This window comes from Dipodomys spectabilis, unplaced genomic scaffold (assembly GCF_019054845.1).
Source record: "Dipodomys spectabilis isolate Male_0828 unplaced genomic scaffold, ASM1905484v1 ptg000095l, whole genome shotgun sequence".
NCBI classification, from domain to species: Eukaryota; Metazoa; Chordata; class Mammalia; order Rodentia; family Heteromyidae; genus Dipodomys; species Dipodomys spectabilis.
In genome coordinates, this window is record NW_024870772.1 from 44,453,228 (window position 1) to 44,467,960 (window position 14,733).

General features: G+C 44.2%; 1 protein-coding gene across 1 annotated transcript in view; it reads left to right on the forward strand.

Moving 5' to 3' along the window:
* Fam124a (family with sequence similarity 124 member A) overlaps positions 1-14,733 on the forward strand; it is a 48,192-nt gene that overhangs the window by 21,378 nt on the left and 12,081 nt on the right. Inside the window, exon 3 of the mRNA XM_042685520.1 lies at positions 7,478-8,214. Coding sequence (XP_042541454.1) covers positions 7,478-8,214 — 737 coding nt within the window. The remainder of the gene's footprint in view (positions 1-7,477; positions 8,215-14,733) is intronic.

A 14,733-nucleotide genomic window follows, 5' to 3' on the forward strand; every position in this document is an offset into this window, starting at 1 on the left:
AGGATGCCTTTGCTACCAATGAAAATTACAATAAGCGCATAATGTGGTTTAGAAAGCACTAAGCAGAAAGAAGGATTTGGTGTGAAGTTAGTCTTTTCAAACACTGGATGGATGACCTGATTGATTGATTGGGTTTGGGTTATTGAGGAATGAAGTCAGGGCCTTGAGGTTACTAGGCAAGCATCATACCACTTGAACTAAACTCCTAGCTCTTTAATTTTATTTTGTTTTTGAGATAGCATCTTGCTATTTCAAGAATAGCAAGAATGGCCCTGGAGATCTGTATTTGCCTCCTGAATAGTTGGGATTACAAGTCCATACCACCACACTTAGCTCAGCTCTGGAATTTTTATACAAAAGGCATCTCAGAGAATATCATTAAGCATACATGCTAATGTGCCTCTAACCTGTGTTATCTGCTCATAAGCTTCCACAATTGTTGTAGTTCTTAAAGTTACACAACTATGCTAAGTATATTTACACATATTTAGCTACACTTATACCTCTTCAGACTGCTTACCAATCTCCTGGTTCTACCTCAGGATAGGTGTCGAGCTGTGTCAGAATTTCAAGTGTCTTGTCACAGCTTTCAGGTTGGTGTCTGGCTTGTTTCCTTTCTTCTTTCTTCCCACCACAGGGCAAGTTTCAGGATGATGAATCTGCATGAAGCTGAGAAATACATTTAAAGTGAAATGAATGACCTATTTCTAAGCAGAAAAAAATACATTATATCTAAAATATCTGCCTTGCTTTCTATATTATTTCTTTCTTAACAATGACCTGGTTTGGTAATGAGCTCAGAAATGGGGGCAGATATCAGGCTCCTGATACTGTTTCTACAATAGGAGATAAAAAATTGAGAGTACAAAAGTAATTGCAGTGATAACAAAAGCATCTTTCTCACAAAAGCTTGAAAGGGCTTAGGGATCAGAATGATTCTTTATTGTTCTCAGCTGTCAATGAAAAGAGAGCCGCAGCTTAACTATTTCAGCCAATGTCAAGTCTTCCATTACAACAAAGTTCTGTGCATTCTGGCTGGGGAGGAAAACTCTTTTATCTGTATTGTGAATACAGCCTACAGTATATATATATAGATATATATAGATATCACATATATATATGCAGAGAGAGAGATGAAGGACCTGGTGGAGATTATGAAGTTACAAACATAACTAAGATAAATGAAGGGTTTTTTTTTGGGGGGGGGGGAGTTCTGGTTGTGGGGCCTGAACTCTGGGCCTGGGCGCTGTCCCTCAGCTCTTCAGCTCAAGGCTAGCGCTCTAACACTTGAGCCACAGCACCACTTCCAGCTTTTTTCTTTTTGCTTATGTGGTGCTGAGGAATTGAACCCAGGGCCTCAGGCATACAAGGCAAGGCAAGCGCTCTACCACTGAGCCAACTTCCCAGCCCCATGAAGGGTTTTTTTTTAATGGTAAGGAGAGTGCCTACAATTTTCTCATTAGTTCAGAGGTTCAAATAACTGGTTTTAAAATAACAAAACAATATGTTGAAAATGATCTTTACAACTGGGTGGGGGCTGCAGGGGAAGGAAAGTGGGAAAAAAATGAGGGAGAGGGTACCAAGTTCCACAAGAAATGTACTCACTACCTTACGAATGTAACTGTAGCCCTTTGTACAGCATCTCAACAATAAAATTTAAAAAGATAAATAAAATAGTGAAAAAAAATGCAAGGAAGGTGGGTTAGTCATCACATTCTGGATGAAGAAACTCTCCCAGGAAGGAAGGAGCAGGAAGCTTGCCTGGGCATTTATTTCTGGCATTCTGAGAAGACCCCACTGCTTAATGGCCCTCCCTGCAGAGTTTGTGTTCTGTTTTTTCCTGACCTGAGCCTCTTCTCTCCTGTCTGCTCACCTGATCTTGATTCCCAGGGTTAGCTTTTGCCCTGGGCAAGTCTTGGTTATGTGTCTAAAACCCCCCTACACACATCCCACTTAGGTTTTCTGCCAGCCTATCTCTGTGAGTCTAGTTGGCAGACCAGTATCCAAGTCAGAGTGCCAAGCTATTCAGTACCACTGAATGAGGCTTTGGACATGCAAATAGAGTTTATTCACCTCAGGCCTATGAGGTGATCGGGCCTCAAGCCAGGCCCCTAAACCAAACAGCTCTGAGGAGCAACAGGTGCCCTTGTTCTGAGTTGTTAGCTTCCTGGGGGCTACTGGGAGACCGAGGTGGGGCACTGGAAGGGAGCATGGTGATTTGCCCAGTTAATGGTAAGTCTTTCTGGCTGCTGCCTTGGAAACTTCTTATGCCTACACTGAACACATGTTTTCCCAAATATCTTTCACTTCCCAAGTTCATCTCATAACTTTATATATTGTCTACCCTATCTGAGTGTAAACCGTATGAAGGCAGAGACTGTCCATTTAGCTTTGTATAGGAGAGTTTGCACATGTTATCAATAAACACTCCTTGATAATATAAATCATCACAACTGAATTGCAAAGTGTCACATAAAAGACAGTGATATGAGTTGTTGCTCAAAAATTCTAGAACAAATCAGGTTGCTTGCTCAGGGAAACAAATAGCACGTGTGTTCTCTCATATATGTGGAAGCTAAATCTAAAAACAACGATGCATGATAACATATTCAGGGATGAATGCATTTACACAAAAAACAAGTTGGCTAAAGGGGAGGGGGGTACACTTAGGGGAAGAATCCTAAGGTGTAATTCCCCTAAACAGCTAAAGTACTATCTATCAAACCAAATATCAGGAAGTGAAAACATGTTTCTTTTGTGGGGGAGGACAAAGGGGGTGACAGGAATGGAGGGAGAAAGGGTGAGAAAATGTTATTATATTCAATTGACATTATATAAACACAGAACTATATAACTTGAGGGTAGCGTCAGGAAGAAGAAAATAAAAGAGAATGAAAGAAGAGGTGACATCATCTAAGAAGCATTGTACTCATAACCTGACTTATGGAATTGTACAACTACTTAACAACACAATAATAATAATAATAAAAGTTCTAGAAAGGGGAATTTGAGCTTGCTATATCATGAAACTAGTCCAGTCAGTCTGTTTGGCCTTTAGCTGGTTATGCTCACAACCAAGAAGTAGATACTTTGGAGACACATGAGTCTGACAGGAACATTATGGTGAGAAACAGTCCAGGCAGGGCTGGCATGGAGCTCTGGGCTGCAGAGATTGGTCTCTAGTGCTGGCAGCATTCAGATTCCTAAAAGGCTGTTTGGCATCTGGCAATCTTATCAACAAGCAGAGGATTTGGGTCCCCTGACCACTTGTCCATAGTACTCAAGACTTAGAATATATTCTCTGAAAAATAGTCCATTCTCAGCAGGGTCTCCCATCCAAGTAGGTTGCAGGAACTGAGCCATAGGTTCAGAGCCCCAAGCAAGCAAGCTGAAGTTTGGGGCAAAATAAACCAACAAGCTGACTGTAAGAACAGTAGGCTTAGGGGATGGGGGTTTGACATCACACACTGGTAGGGAGACTTGGGATTCAGACAGATTTGGGCCCAGAGAGTTCTTGCCCTTTGCTAGCCAAATGGCTTTGAGCAAGTCAGCTGACACTTCAGCTGTGAAGTGGAAAGTATACCTGTATCATAGCATTCTGTCAACAATTAAATGAGATAGATGTATCAAATGTTTATACATCTATGTAATAGATAATAAGCAAATAATTGTGCACTTTCTTTTCTATAGAAAGTCTGAATGTGCCCTGCTTTTCTAAAACTCTGTGCTGTTTTGTATAATTAAAGGAGACTCTAATCCAGAAACACATGAGAAAAAAATCTTCTTTCTTTTCTTGGGATGCACAAGCCATGTGACCAGCTCCCACCCTGTAAGCAGCCCAGGATGGGTCTCGCCTATGGCCTGGGTTATGTTTGGCCTAGGTTTCATCCTAGCTGAACAGGTGCTTGCTGAGGCCCTTGGAGAAGACGGGTAATAGATATGATAAAGGCAGAGCACACCCTATGGACACATCATCTCCAGGGAGGCCTACAGGCTTTTTGTGACAATTAATTATTCACATTTTCTCTTCTTCCCCTCAAATACTTGCTTTCCTGTGCAGCACCAGAGGCAGATTCCCTGGGGTACATGTAACCCTAGCAGCTGATGACAGTTGGGAGCTGAGATCTATGGTTCTGGGAGTCTGTGTGTTTCATGCCACATCACAGGCTAACAATGGCTGAAGCATACTGTCCATTCTCTTTAGCTCTGCCTGGGCAGGATTTTAAGCACTTTCAGCTCCCTCAATTCATGCAGTGAAAAGGGCATACTGAGAGCTAGGCTTTTCCTTCCTTGCCTGTTCGCTCCTGGCTACATCCCAAACTACCAAGCATGCTGACGTCTGGTGGGATGCCTTTCAGCCCAGCCCCTGCTCCCAGGTTGCGCAGCCTGCTCTGGCAGAGTTGTTGATACTCATTCATCCATACACTCTTCAATAGGCTTTTGTTCTGCTCTCTGGGAAACTTTTGTGTGATCGCTCTAGGTGACACAAGGCTGAGTGCCCTGACAACTCTGTTCGGGAGAGTTGGATGCTATGTCTCCCACTTCATGCCCAGGCAGGGCTCTCCCTGTCCAGCCACCAGCTTTCTAAGGGTCACCGCTTTTCTTTCCCCATTGCACCCACCTGTGACCTCAGCCTGTCTGAATTGCCCTCTAGGCAAGGACTGAGATGGAAAGACTTGGGCATATGCCAACAGGAGTAGTCTCTGGCAGATTCTTCCTGGGACACTCAGGGCCATAGGAAAGGAATGTAAAAGGGTGTCAAATCATAGAACTGTTCACTAGTGTCAGGCAAGACAGCCAGCAGACAGAAGGAAGGGAGCTGTAGAGATAAATGGACATAGTGGTAGGAACGTGGCCAAACATGGAGGAGAGTGGCAGCTGCTCCTTCTGCTGAGAAATGGGTGCAGCAGAGAGTGTGGGCGGTGGGGCCCCTGATGCTGGAAGGAGTGCTCAGCCTCTCGATCTGTGTGCCCTTGGCAGGTAACTTGGCCTGTCTGTGCCTGATGCTCTGTTTTTGTAAGTAAAGACAAAACTCTTCCAGATTTTTACAAGGATTAAATAGGCTCATCCAGGTATAAGCCTGAGAAGGATGCTTGCTGGCTGGCATTGCCCCTCAGGGCGCCTGGTTGTCTGTGCATGCTCTGGGTGGAACCTGTAGAGCCTGGATCTTTGTTTTTTTTTGGGGGGGGGATCTGGTCGTGGGGCCTGAACTCTGGGCCTGGGCGCTGTCCCTCAGCTCTTCAGCTCAAGGCTAGCGCTCTACCACTTGAGCCACAGCACCGCTTCTGGCTTTTTTCTTTTTGCTTATGTGGTGCTGAGAAATCGAACCCAGGGCCTTGAGCATGCAAGGCAAGCGCTCTACCACTGAGCCACCTTCCCAGCCCCTAGAGCCTGGATCTTATTTGTTTCCTTGCTAGTGTTGGGACTTGAATTCAGACTCTCACATTGGCTCAGCTTGCTTGCTCCACTGGTACTTTATCACTTGTCACATGTCACTGCTCACATTCTACTGGCCAAACCTAAGTGTGTAGTCTAAGCCAAGGCCAAAGGATAGGGGGATACACCTCATTTTAGGGAAAAAAGTCACAAAACTACATAGAGAGCAGGGACAGAGGTAGGTGCTGATGCTAGAGTCGGTAGAAGAAATGGTGTCAGGTCCTTGTCATACCTTGTCTAGACTCTTCACTAATCCTTTAGATCATTACTTTGCTTACAGTCAGCCTCTTGCGTCCCCTGATCCTATCAACCTACACAGTTGAGCTGAAGAACCGGGCTTCAGTCCTGTTTCCCAGTCTCATCCATTTCTGTGCTTCAGGGCTACTCACCACTACCTCTAAATGGACTTCTCCTCTGTCCCCTGCTCCCATCTCCTTCCCCAGGGCTTGAAGTCACGGCATTGGTGCTGTCTCTGAGCTCTTTTGCTCAAAGCTAGCACTCTACCACTTGAGCCATAGCACCACTTCTTGCTTTTTTGGTGATTAATTGGAGATAAGAAGCTCATGAACTTCCCTGCCTGGGCTGGCTTCGAACCCCAATCCTCAGATCTCAACCTCTTGAGTAGCTAGGATTACAGATGTGAGACACTGGTGCCTGGCTTAAATGGACTTCTTTTTGCACAGTACTATGCTTTATCAACAGTCTGCTGCTTCCTACAGTGACCTTCCCCCTTTGAGGCTATTCTAAGTCAGTTACCATTTACCTTCAGGGACAAGATCATATGGTGTCTCCTTCATGCAGCCTTGTTAGCAGTGCCTAGGGAAAAGAGTTCATTTGGTCCAATAAAGTCAGTCAAAATTGCATGATGCTCATGTGACTGCAGGAATATATGTTTAACCAGAGGGAGGAAAAGAGAGTGGTGAAAGATGAAATCATTCTACCTGCTCTTGAGCCATGTCTCTGGTCCAGCTTTTTGCTGGATAATTAAGAGATAAGAGTCTCTCAGACTTGTCTTTCCAGGTTGGCTCAAAACTAATATTCTTAGATCTCAGCCTTCTGATTAGTTAGGATTATAGACACTGGTAATCTGTGTCACCTCATGAGAAAGTCAGCTTCTTACTTGGCATTAGAAGCTTCTGGATGACCTACCAGAGGGTGCTGGGAGGTAACCAGCCCATTAGGATACATGATTGTGGGTGGATGGGGACTAACAAGAGGCACCAAAGGCAGATTTATCTAGGCAGTATAGGTAGAGCCTCATCAGATTTTTCTCACCCCCTAATCATACCCCAGTAAGAATTCTGCATTTGTTCCTGAGGTATTCTTCCCTGTGTTGCTAGCAGCAAAGCCAAGGACCTCACACTATGCAAGAGCCCTGAGCAGGACCACTCACTTGTCAATTAGCGTGAATTTCAGAAGGCCAACACATGTCTCCCTTGTCTTCCACTGTGTACACATGCCTTGCCCAGTGGAGAACACATAGGAAGAACCCTAAGAGTCTGTTAAGTGGATGAACTAAATAAGCCAATGAAATGAAAGGACCAGAAAAGATACAGTAATATAGGGGAGGTTTGTAGAGTAAGGCAGTATGGTGATTTCTGGAAATCCTAAATGGCCTGCAGACATCCCGCAGTGGCTTCTTTCATTGGCTGGTTGTCCCTTCCCTGTCAGTACACTTGACTTTGTGTTGTCTGATCAGAAGTACACTCAGCCTGATAAAGTGTAGGGCCAAAATCTCCTTTCTAGAATGGAAACACTGCTAGCAATAGCTCTTTTCTCTCTGGATGCTAGGCATTGCTCTAGAAGTTTTTGCAAGTGTATTTGGGAATCAGAAAAAAAAAATCACAGATCATGAGTTCAGTTCTGTTAGAATTTGGCTTCTTTTCCTGCCAAGATACTACACTACATGCCTCCACTGTTCTACTAAGTAGAATAATCATTCTATCCACCCATCCATCCATCATCCACCCATCCACCCATCCATCCATCCATCCATCCATCCAGAATAATGATCCATTCCTCCGTTCTTGTGTGCCCCCAGGTGAGCTTTCCGTGGAAGAGGCGCAAGACCCTTTCCTAGTGAGCATCCACATCATCTCAGACCCAGGGGAGTCCCAGCCGCTGCAGGAAGCCATCGACAAGGTGTTGGCCTGGATCCACCCAGACCTCCCTCTGTTCCGGGTGTCAGAACGGCGGGCTGGCCGGCATAGGCGGCGGAAGCCCCCCAAGGACTCACAGCCCTCACTGGCCGTGGTGCTGTTCCTGCAGGAGGAATATGGTGAGGAGCAGATCCTGCAGTTGTACCGCATGCTGCAGCGGCCACCCTGGCGCCACCACCACACAGAGCAGGTGCATGGCCGGTTCCTGCCCTATCTGCCCTGTAGCCAGGATTACTTCACACTGGCCCCTGGGACCCCACTGTGGGCCATCAGGCCTGTGCACTATGGCAAGGAGATTGTGCGCTTCACCATCTACTGTCGCCACGACAACTATTCAGACAGCCTCCGGCTCTATGAGCTCATCCTGCGCCGGAGCCCCAGCCAGAAGAGAGCGGACTTCTGCATCTTCCCTATTTTCTCCAATCTGGATGTGGATATTCAGTTCTCCCTCAAAAGGCTACCCTGTGACCAGAACCCGGTGCCCACCGACTCCTCTGTGCTAGAGTTCCGGGTGAAGGACATCGGTGAGTTGGTGCCACTCTTGCCCAACCCCTGCAGCCCCATCAGTGAGGGGCGCTGGCAGACCGAGGACCATGATGGCAACAAGATCCTTCTGCAGGTATCAGGAAAATGTCTGCCTGCGTGCCTGTCTGTCTTTCTGTCTGTCTGCCTGTCTCCCTGTCTGTCTGTCTGAAGGGCAAAGCCAATCAGTTCTACTAGAGACCTCTTACCTGTTCTGGAAATCCTAAATGGCCTGCAGGCATCCCGCAGTGGCTTCTTTCATTGGCTGGTTGTCCCTTCCCTGTCTGTACACTTGACTTCGTGTTGTCTGATCAGAAGTACACTCAGCCTGATAAAGTATAGGGCCAAAATCTCCTTTCTAGAATGGAAACACTGCTAGCAATAGCCCTTTTCTCTCTGGATGCTAGGACATTGCTCTAGAAGGGGGAGAGGGGAGAAGGGAATCAGTTGCCCTAATCTGAGACATCTCTGTTAGAGTCCTTAGTCAAAAGTTTTTTACCCACACACTGTTCACTCCTGCAAACAAACTTCAGGGAAGCCCATGTATATGAAAGTTATAAACAACATTGGCATTCCATAGAGAAAGATGATCTGTTGGTTCCCTTCCCTCTGGTACATCCACTGCCTCCTATCTGTCCACTCTCACCACAAGAGAAGGTTATAAGAATCTGTGAGCACTTGCAAGATGACTCCCTCCTGAATATGTGGAGGACTAAAGGATGTATCTGGACTCCCTCAGCTGGGAGAATGAGCACATTTTAATGACAGTGGACTGGCCCCATCCTTCCTAGCTAATACCTTGTAGCATTGCTGGCCCATTTCTCCTTTCATGGTGTATCCCAAACTCATCAGAGGCATTTATTTGGGCCTGGAGTTGAAAGAACCCCCTGCTCCTGTCATTCACAACCTGTTAGGAGAATAGTTGCTTTCCCACCAGACCTTCTTGAATTGACAAGTACATTGGGTCTAGGTAGATAGGGCTTTATATTATATTTGAAAAAGCCTCAACTTCTGGCATTCTAGTTTTCATGTTTGGCTACCCAACAAGAGATATACACTAGCCAGTTAGGGGACGTTGTTTATAAAGTTGATGTTTGCAGTAGCTAGAATCAAGAAGTGAATTTTCAGTGTTTGTTGATGTGAGCTTTAACATGAGAATTGTAATCCCCATACCATGAGATGAAGTGAGAATTTAGCACACGTCACACACTGGTCTTAGGTACAGCTAAGCTGTGTTGCTCAAGTAAGCAGGGTCACCTAGAGATGCCTATTCCTAGGAACTAGATAATTTTCAGACTTCTTTTTGAAGAAACTAATGCCACTTTTTATTGAATGAACTGAATGCTTGTGTTTGCTTCACAGTCCCCTTTGAAATGTCAGGAAACTTTCTTCTGCATTCAAGAGTGCCAGTTCTCTATGCAAAATATAAAAGAGTGGCACCAAGTAAAAGTTATTGAAATGCAAGGGATTATGTTTATAGTAAAAAACAAATATATATGATTATTTTTAACTGATTTCTTCTATTTTGTAGTAATGAGAGGAATTTTTTCCCTATCTTAATCTTTCTAATAACCCAAATGAAAGGAGAAAATGTGAAGGTTTGTCCTGGGCTCTGCTCAAAGGAAACACTGAAAGAGCATTTCAACAAAAGACCCACATGTAAATGGTTATTAAGTCTATACAGGTGCTGACTTTTAGTTTGAAGGATCCATGAAAGGATAAGAAAAATGATTTGCATTTTAGGACTCAAGAATACAGATCTTTGTGTAAAGCAAAGGTATGCACAGAAGTAACAAATAGTCCCTCATTCTTCATTAAGTTCATTTAAACATCTTTGCCTCTCTGCTGGGAGCAGTTTCTATTCTTTTGTGAGTTAGACCTCATCTACCTACCATAGTTCCTTGTCAAAGTAAAAATCTATATTTCAGCTTTCAGCAAAATGAACGTATTCAGATCACGGGGGCAGGGCACTGGGAAGACTGCCTTGTGGCCACATTTTCTTTAACACTATATGTATCCTAGATCCACTTTCAGCTCACATTCTTAAAGCAAGTTCTTTGTTCTTGTAAGATGCGCTCCAACACTGAAGGAAAGCTTGGCTGAGGAGTTTTGTCATGGTCTTGTTAAAATACATTTTATTTTCTTACCCTGACCCCATCCCACTGACTTCACATTCCATATATGAGAGAATTACTCCTCCCCCTTTTAATTCCTCTGGAGGAGAAAGGCTCAGATTTATTTTTTTTTTCTGGAAGGTACTTATCCCGGCAGAAGAATTAGGAGAAGTCCTTTGCTAAGATCTAATAAGGTGGGAAGAAAGCTATCTCTCTCTCTCTGGAAAAGGATAAAGGATAGTGAGGAGTTGCCTGAGAACTCTCCGAAAAATGCATCTTAGAGATTTGCATTGATGCATGATTGATGTTGAACTACAGCTTTGTGGAGTCCCAGACTCTGTTTCATGAGGCTTCCCACATCCCACAAAACTAAACTGATGCCATGCTTGGAATACAGTGTGTTTTCTTTATATGTGTTTGTTTACTCTTAGTGGGGGAAACTATAAATAGTATATGTACAGAAAAGTACATGAGTTGTAAACATACAGCTCAACGAATTTTCACAATATGAACACATGTGGAAGAGCACTCAGCTAAAGAAACAGAACAGAGACCTCTTCCTTCACCCCAGCCTCCTTTCCCTAGCTTCCGCTCACCCCAACCCACATCTTACTCTGTTTTGGTTTTTATTTTGGGTCCGGTCGTGGGCCTGAACTCTGAGCCTGGGCGCTGCCCCTCAGTTCTTCAGCTCAAGGCTAGCGCTCTACCACTTGAGCCACAGCACCACTTCTGGCTTGTTTTTTTGCTTATGGGTGCTGAGGAATCGAACCCAGGGCCTCAAGCATGCAAGGCAAGCACTTTACCACTGAGCCACCTTCCCAGCCCCCACATCTTACTCTGTATGGTATGAGATAGAAACAGGGAAATATGCAGTCAAAACAAAAAAAGATTAGAAAAAGGCTGTTATCATCTCTCATTTTAGTATTTATAGGTAGATCTCATATTTAAGAAATTTAAGATGGCTGACAAAAATGGAGACTTTACAAGAAGAGTGATAGAAGCAATTAGATACTGACAGTTGAAGCAGAAAGCAAATATTACTAGAAAAATGATTTCAGCCAAGAGTGATACCCAAAATCCATCTCAGTGACTAGGTAGTTTCTAGAATATGTGGATCAAAGGTAGCCACTTGCCACATGTGGCCATTGAAACTGAAATTAAAAGTTAAATTTTAAATGTCATTTCTGAAGCTGGATGTCTGTGGCTCACACATGCAATCCTATTTATTCAGGAGCTGAGATCTAAGGATTGTAGTTCAAAGCCATCCCAGGCAGGAAAGTCTAGGAGACTCTTATCTCCAATTAATAGAATGATAAAGCTTGAATGATAAAGCTCAGGATCTCAGGACAGAGCCCAGGCCCTGAGTTCAAGCCCCAGTACTGACACACACACACACACACACACACACACACACACACACACACACACACACACGCAGAGTGCTATTCCTTAGTCATCGTCAGCCATCATTGCACACTGTGGTAGCTGATAGCTGCCATATTGAATAGTCAAGATGCAGGAAATTCCCATCCCTCCAGAAAGTTCTATTAGACATCCCTGTTCCCCAAAATAGGCCCAGAGTTGACTTGGTGTTTCTTAGCAGCAGCAAAATGGAGAGTCATCAGTGATATGAGGCAAAATCCATGTTTTTCAGCTTCACAAGTATCTTTGGTTCTGGTTCTTGGAAGAAAAGTTGCCCTTCTTGCCCATCAGCAGTGGTGTCAACCACACCTGTGCACTCACCACGCCTGGAGCTCACAAGGTTCATTCTCATGTGGAACTTGCAAGTGCAGGCCAGGCATACCAGTCAGGTATAATCCAAGAAAAGCTTCTGCACTGAGAACCTGGGCAGAACAATGCAGGCCTCACCTACAGCTCCTGAGGCTTTGCAAAGAATCCCCCAAAGACTGTTTGCAGGCTTTGAGTAGCTAGCCAATGACAATGAGTTTGCCTTCTTACTCTGAGCCAACTACTGGGAGAACACTTGTCTCCTGTGGAGGATAGATACATGTGCTGAAGCTCAGCCAAGCAGGAGCAGCTCAGGGATCTGCTAAGGACAGAGTCCTGGATAGAGAGCCCCTTGCTACCATGGGAGTACATGCCAAGGGCAGAGGACTTCTTAAGAGGAAACTTTGGATCCATTTAGAGACAGAAGTGGGGCTGGCTGAAGTGGAAAAATGCATAGCAAACACAAGGCCCTCAGATCAAACCTCAGTACTGCAAAGGAAAAAGAAAGAGAGACAGAAATGTAGGGAAGACCCAAAGTCAAGTCCACAATGAGATTGAGGCTGCTGTTTTAGGCTGGAACTGTAGGAAGCAGGTTTCTCGGTGTCTTTGGAGATGCCAGGTTTGACAATGGTGCTGAGGCTTATAGAAGAGTTTTCCTCCCCTAGAATGTTGTCACCAGCTGTACTTTGTGTCCTCCTAAGGCAGCAGGAAAGAAGAACTTCCACAGAAGTAACAGTTTAAAAATAACATTTAAAAAGAAAAATATCCCTGACAACAAAATATAGTTATTACCACTTGAAATGAACTGCTAGTCAGAATCCCAGGACTGTGCTCATCCAGGATCCTCTACAGTCTCAACCACACAGCTAGTTCACTTCACTTCTTCATTCACAAGGTGATTGACTGGACATTGATCTTGGAATGCCAGGACATGGACTAGAGGAGGAGAGACAGACAGGTACTGCGGAGGATTTAATAAGACTCCTGTGGACTCCAGGAATCTCTTTTTTTTTTTTCATTTTTAACTATAAAAATTTATATTCAAATGTCATTAAATAAATTCATGCTGTGTATGACCATCACCTCCATTTACTTCCAGAACTTTCTCATCTTGTAAGACTGAAAGCCTATACCCAAACTGATGCAGTAGGTAATCCTAGCTACTTTTCCAAGTAGCTGAGATCAGGAAGATCACAGTTTAAGATCAACCCACTCAAAACATCAACAAGATCCTGTTTAACCAATACCTGGATACAATGACTCATGCCTGTCATCCCACCTGTGCCACAAAAGCATACGTAGGAGGATCACGGACCAGGTCAGCCTCAGGCAAAAGCAAAACTCTATCTCTAAAGTAACCAGAGAAAAGAGGGCTGGAGATGTGGCTTGAGCGGTAGAGGACCTTGCTAGACAGATTGCTCACAACCTTGAATTCATACCATAGTTAGAACTTATAACCCCAAGACCAACACAGACAGAGACAGAGAAAGAGACATAGAGACTGTACTGATTAGCTATTGCCCATTTCCCCAGCCTTGGAAACAAGCATTCTGTTTCCTGTCTTTCTAATATCGCAAGCTCTAGGTATCTCATATAAACAGGATCTATTTACCATTTTTGTGACTGGCTCCTTCTACTTAGCATAATGACCTCAAGGTATCGTTTACATTACTGACAAGGAACCTATCTCTCCAACCCTAAAGCCAGTTCAGTGTATCAACCAAATCTCAGAAGGTGATGAAACTCATTATAAGCCACACAGACCAGCAGCTTCCTGGTAACAATGCGGCAAGGTGCAAAAATGTCAGGAAGTAGTGAATAAGTGGCAAGAGTGAAAAGCTCGAGTGTTGTCATTCTAAAAGATAAGGCCACTTACTTGAGACAAACAGACTGCCTCCAGTGTGGCTGTGTTCCTTGGTCCTTGCTCCCATCGGGCCCTGGCTGCCACTATGCACATGGCCATCACACTGATACTTAGCAACAAGACACATCCTACCACAGTGTCTGCTACTATAACCAATCATTATAGTCATTGCGCCATGGCATCACACATACCTGTAATCTTTTACACCATGAGAAATTAACATCATGCCTAACTAGTTATTCATGCAGCTAACTATAGAATGTCTGTGTTTCTAGGCAGAAGTCCCTGCCCTAGTGAAATTATCTTCTAGCAGGGGGAGGCAGATAAGAAACAAGAAACAAGACATATCATTTAGGAGGTTGGGAATGTGATTTAGTAGTAGAGTGCTTGCCTAGCATGCATGAGGCCCTGGGTTCGATTCCTCAATACCACATAAACAGAAGTGGTCATGTGGCTCAAGTGGTAGAGTGCTAGCCTTGAGCAAAAGAAGCTCAAGGACAATGCCCAGGCCCTGAGTTCAAGCCCCAGGACTGGCAAAAAAAAAAAAATCATTTAGGATATTGAGGAGCAATAGGAGAAAATGGATTCAACCTGCCCTCTAAAACTTATAATGTGAAGTTGGTTCTGTTTATCAAAACCCCACTAATAAACCATCAAATCTGAAGGATATGTATAGGGCGAAAGATTTATACAATCTGGAGAGAAACCAGAGTATAAACTGAAGGATATGTAGTTACTTTAGTCAGCAAGAAATGTCCTTATCCTCCAAGATCTCTTGATAATATAAGTCAACCCCTCTGGAAACATCTAGATAAACCTCCTTTGGAAGAAATGATCATGTGTGTTGTTATTCATGTTGTTGTTGTTGTTGTTGTTGTTGTTTTGAGGGGGTGTTTGGTTTAGTTGGCTT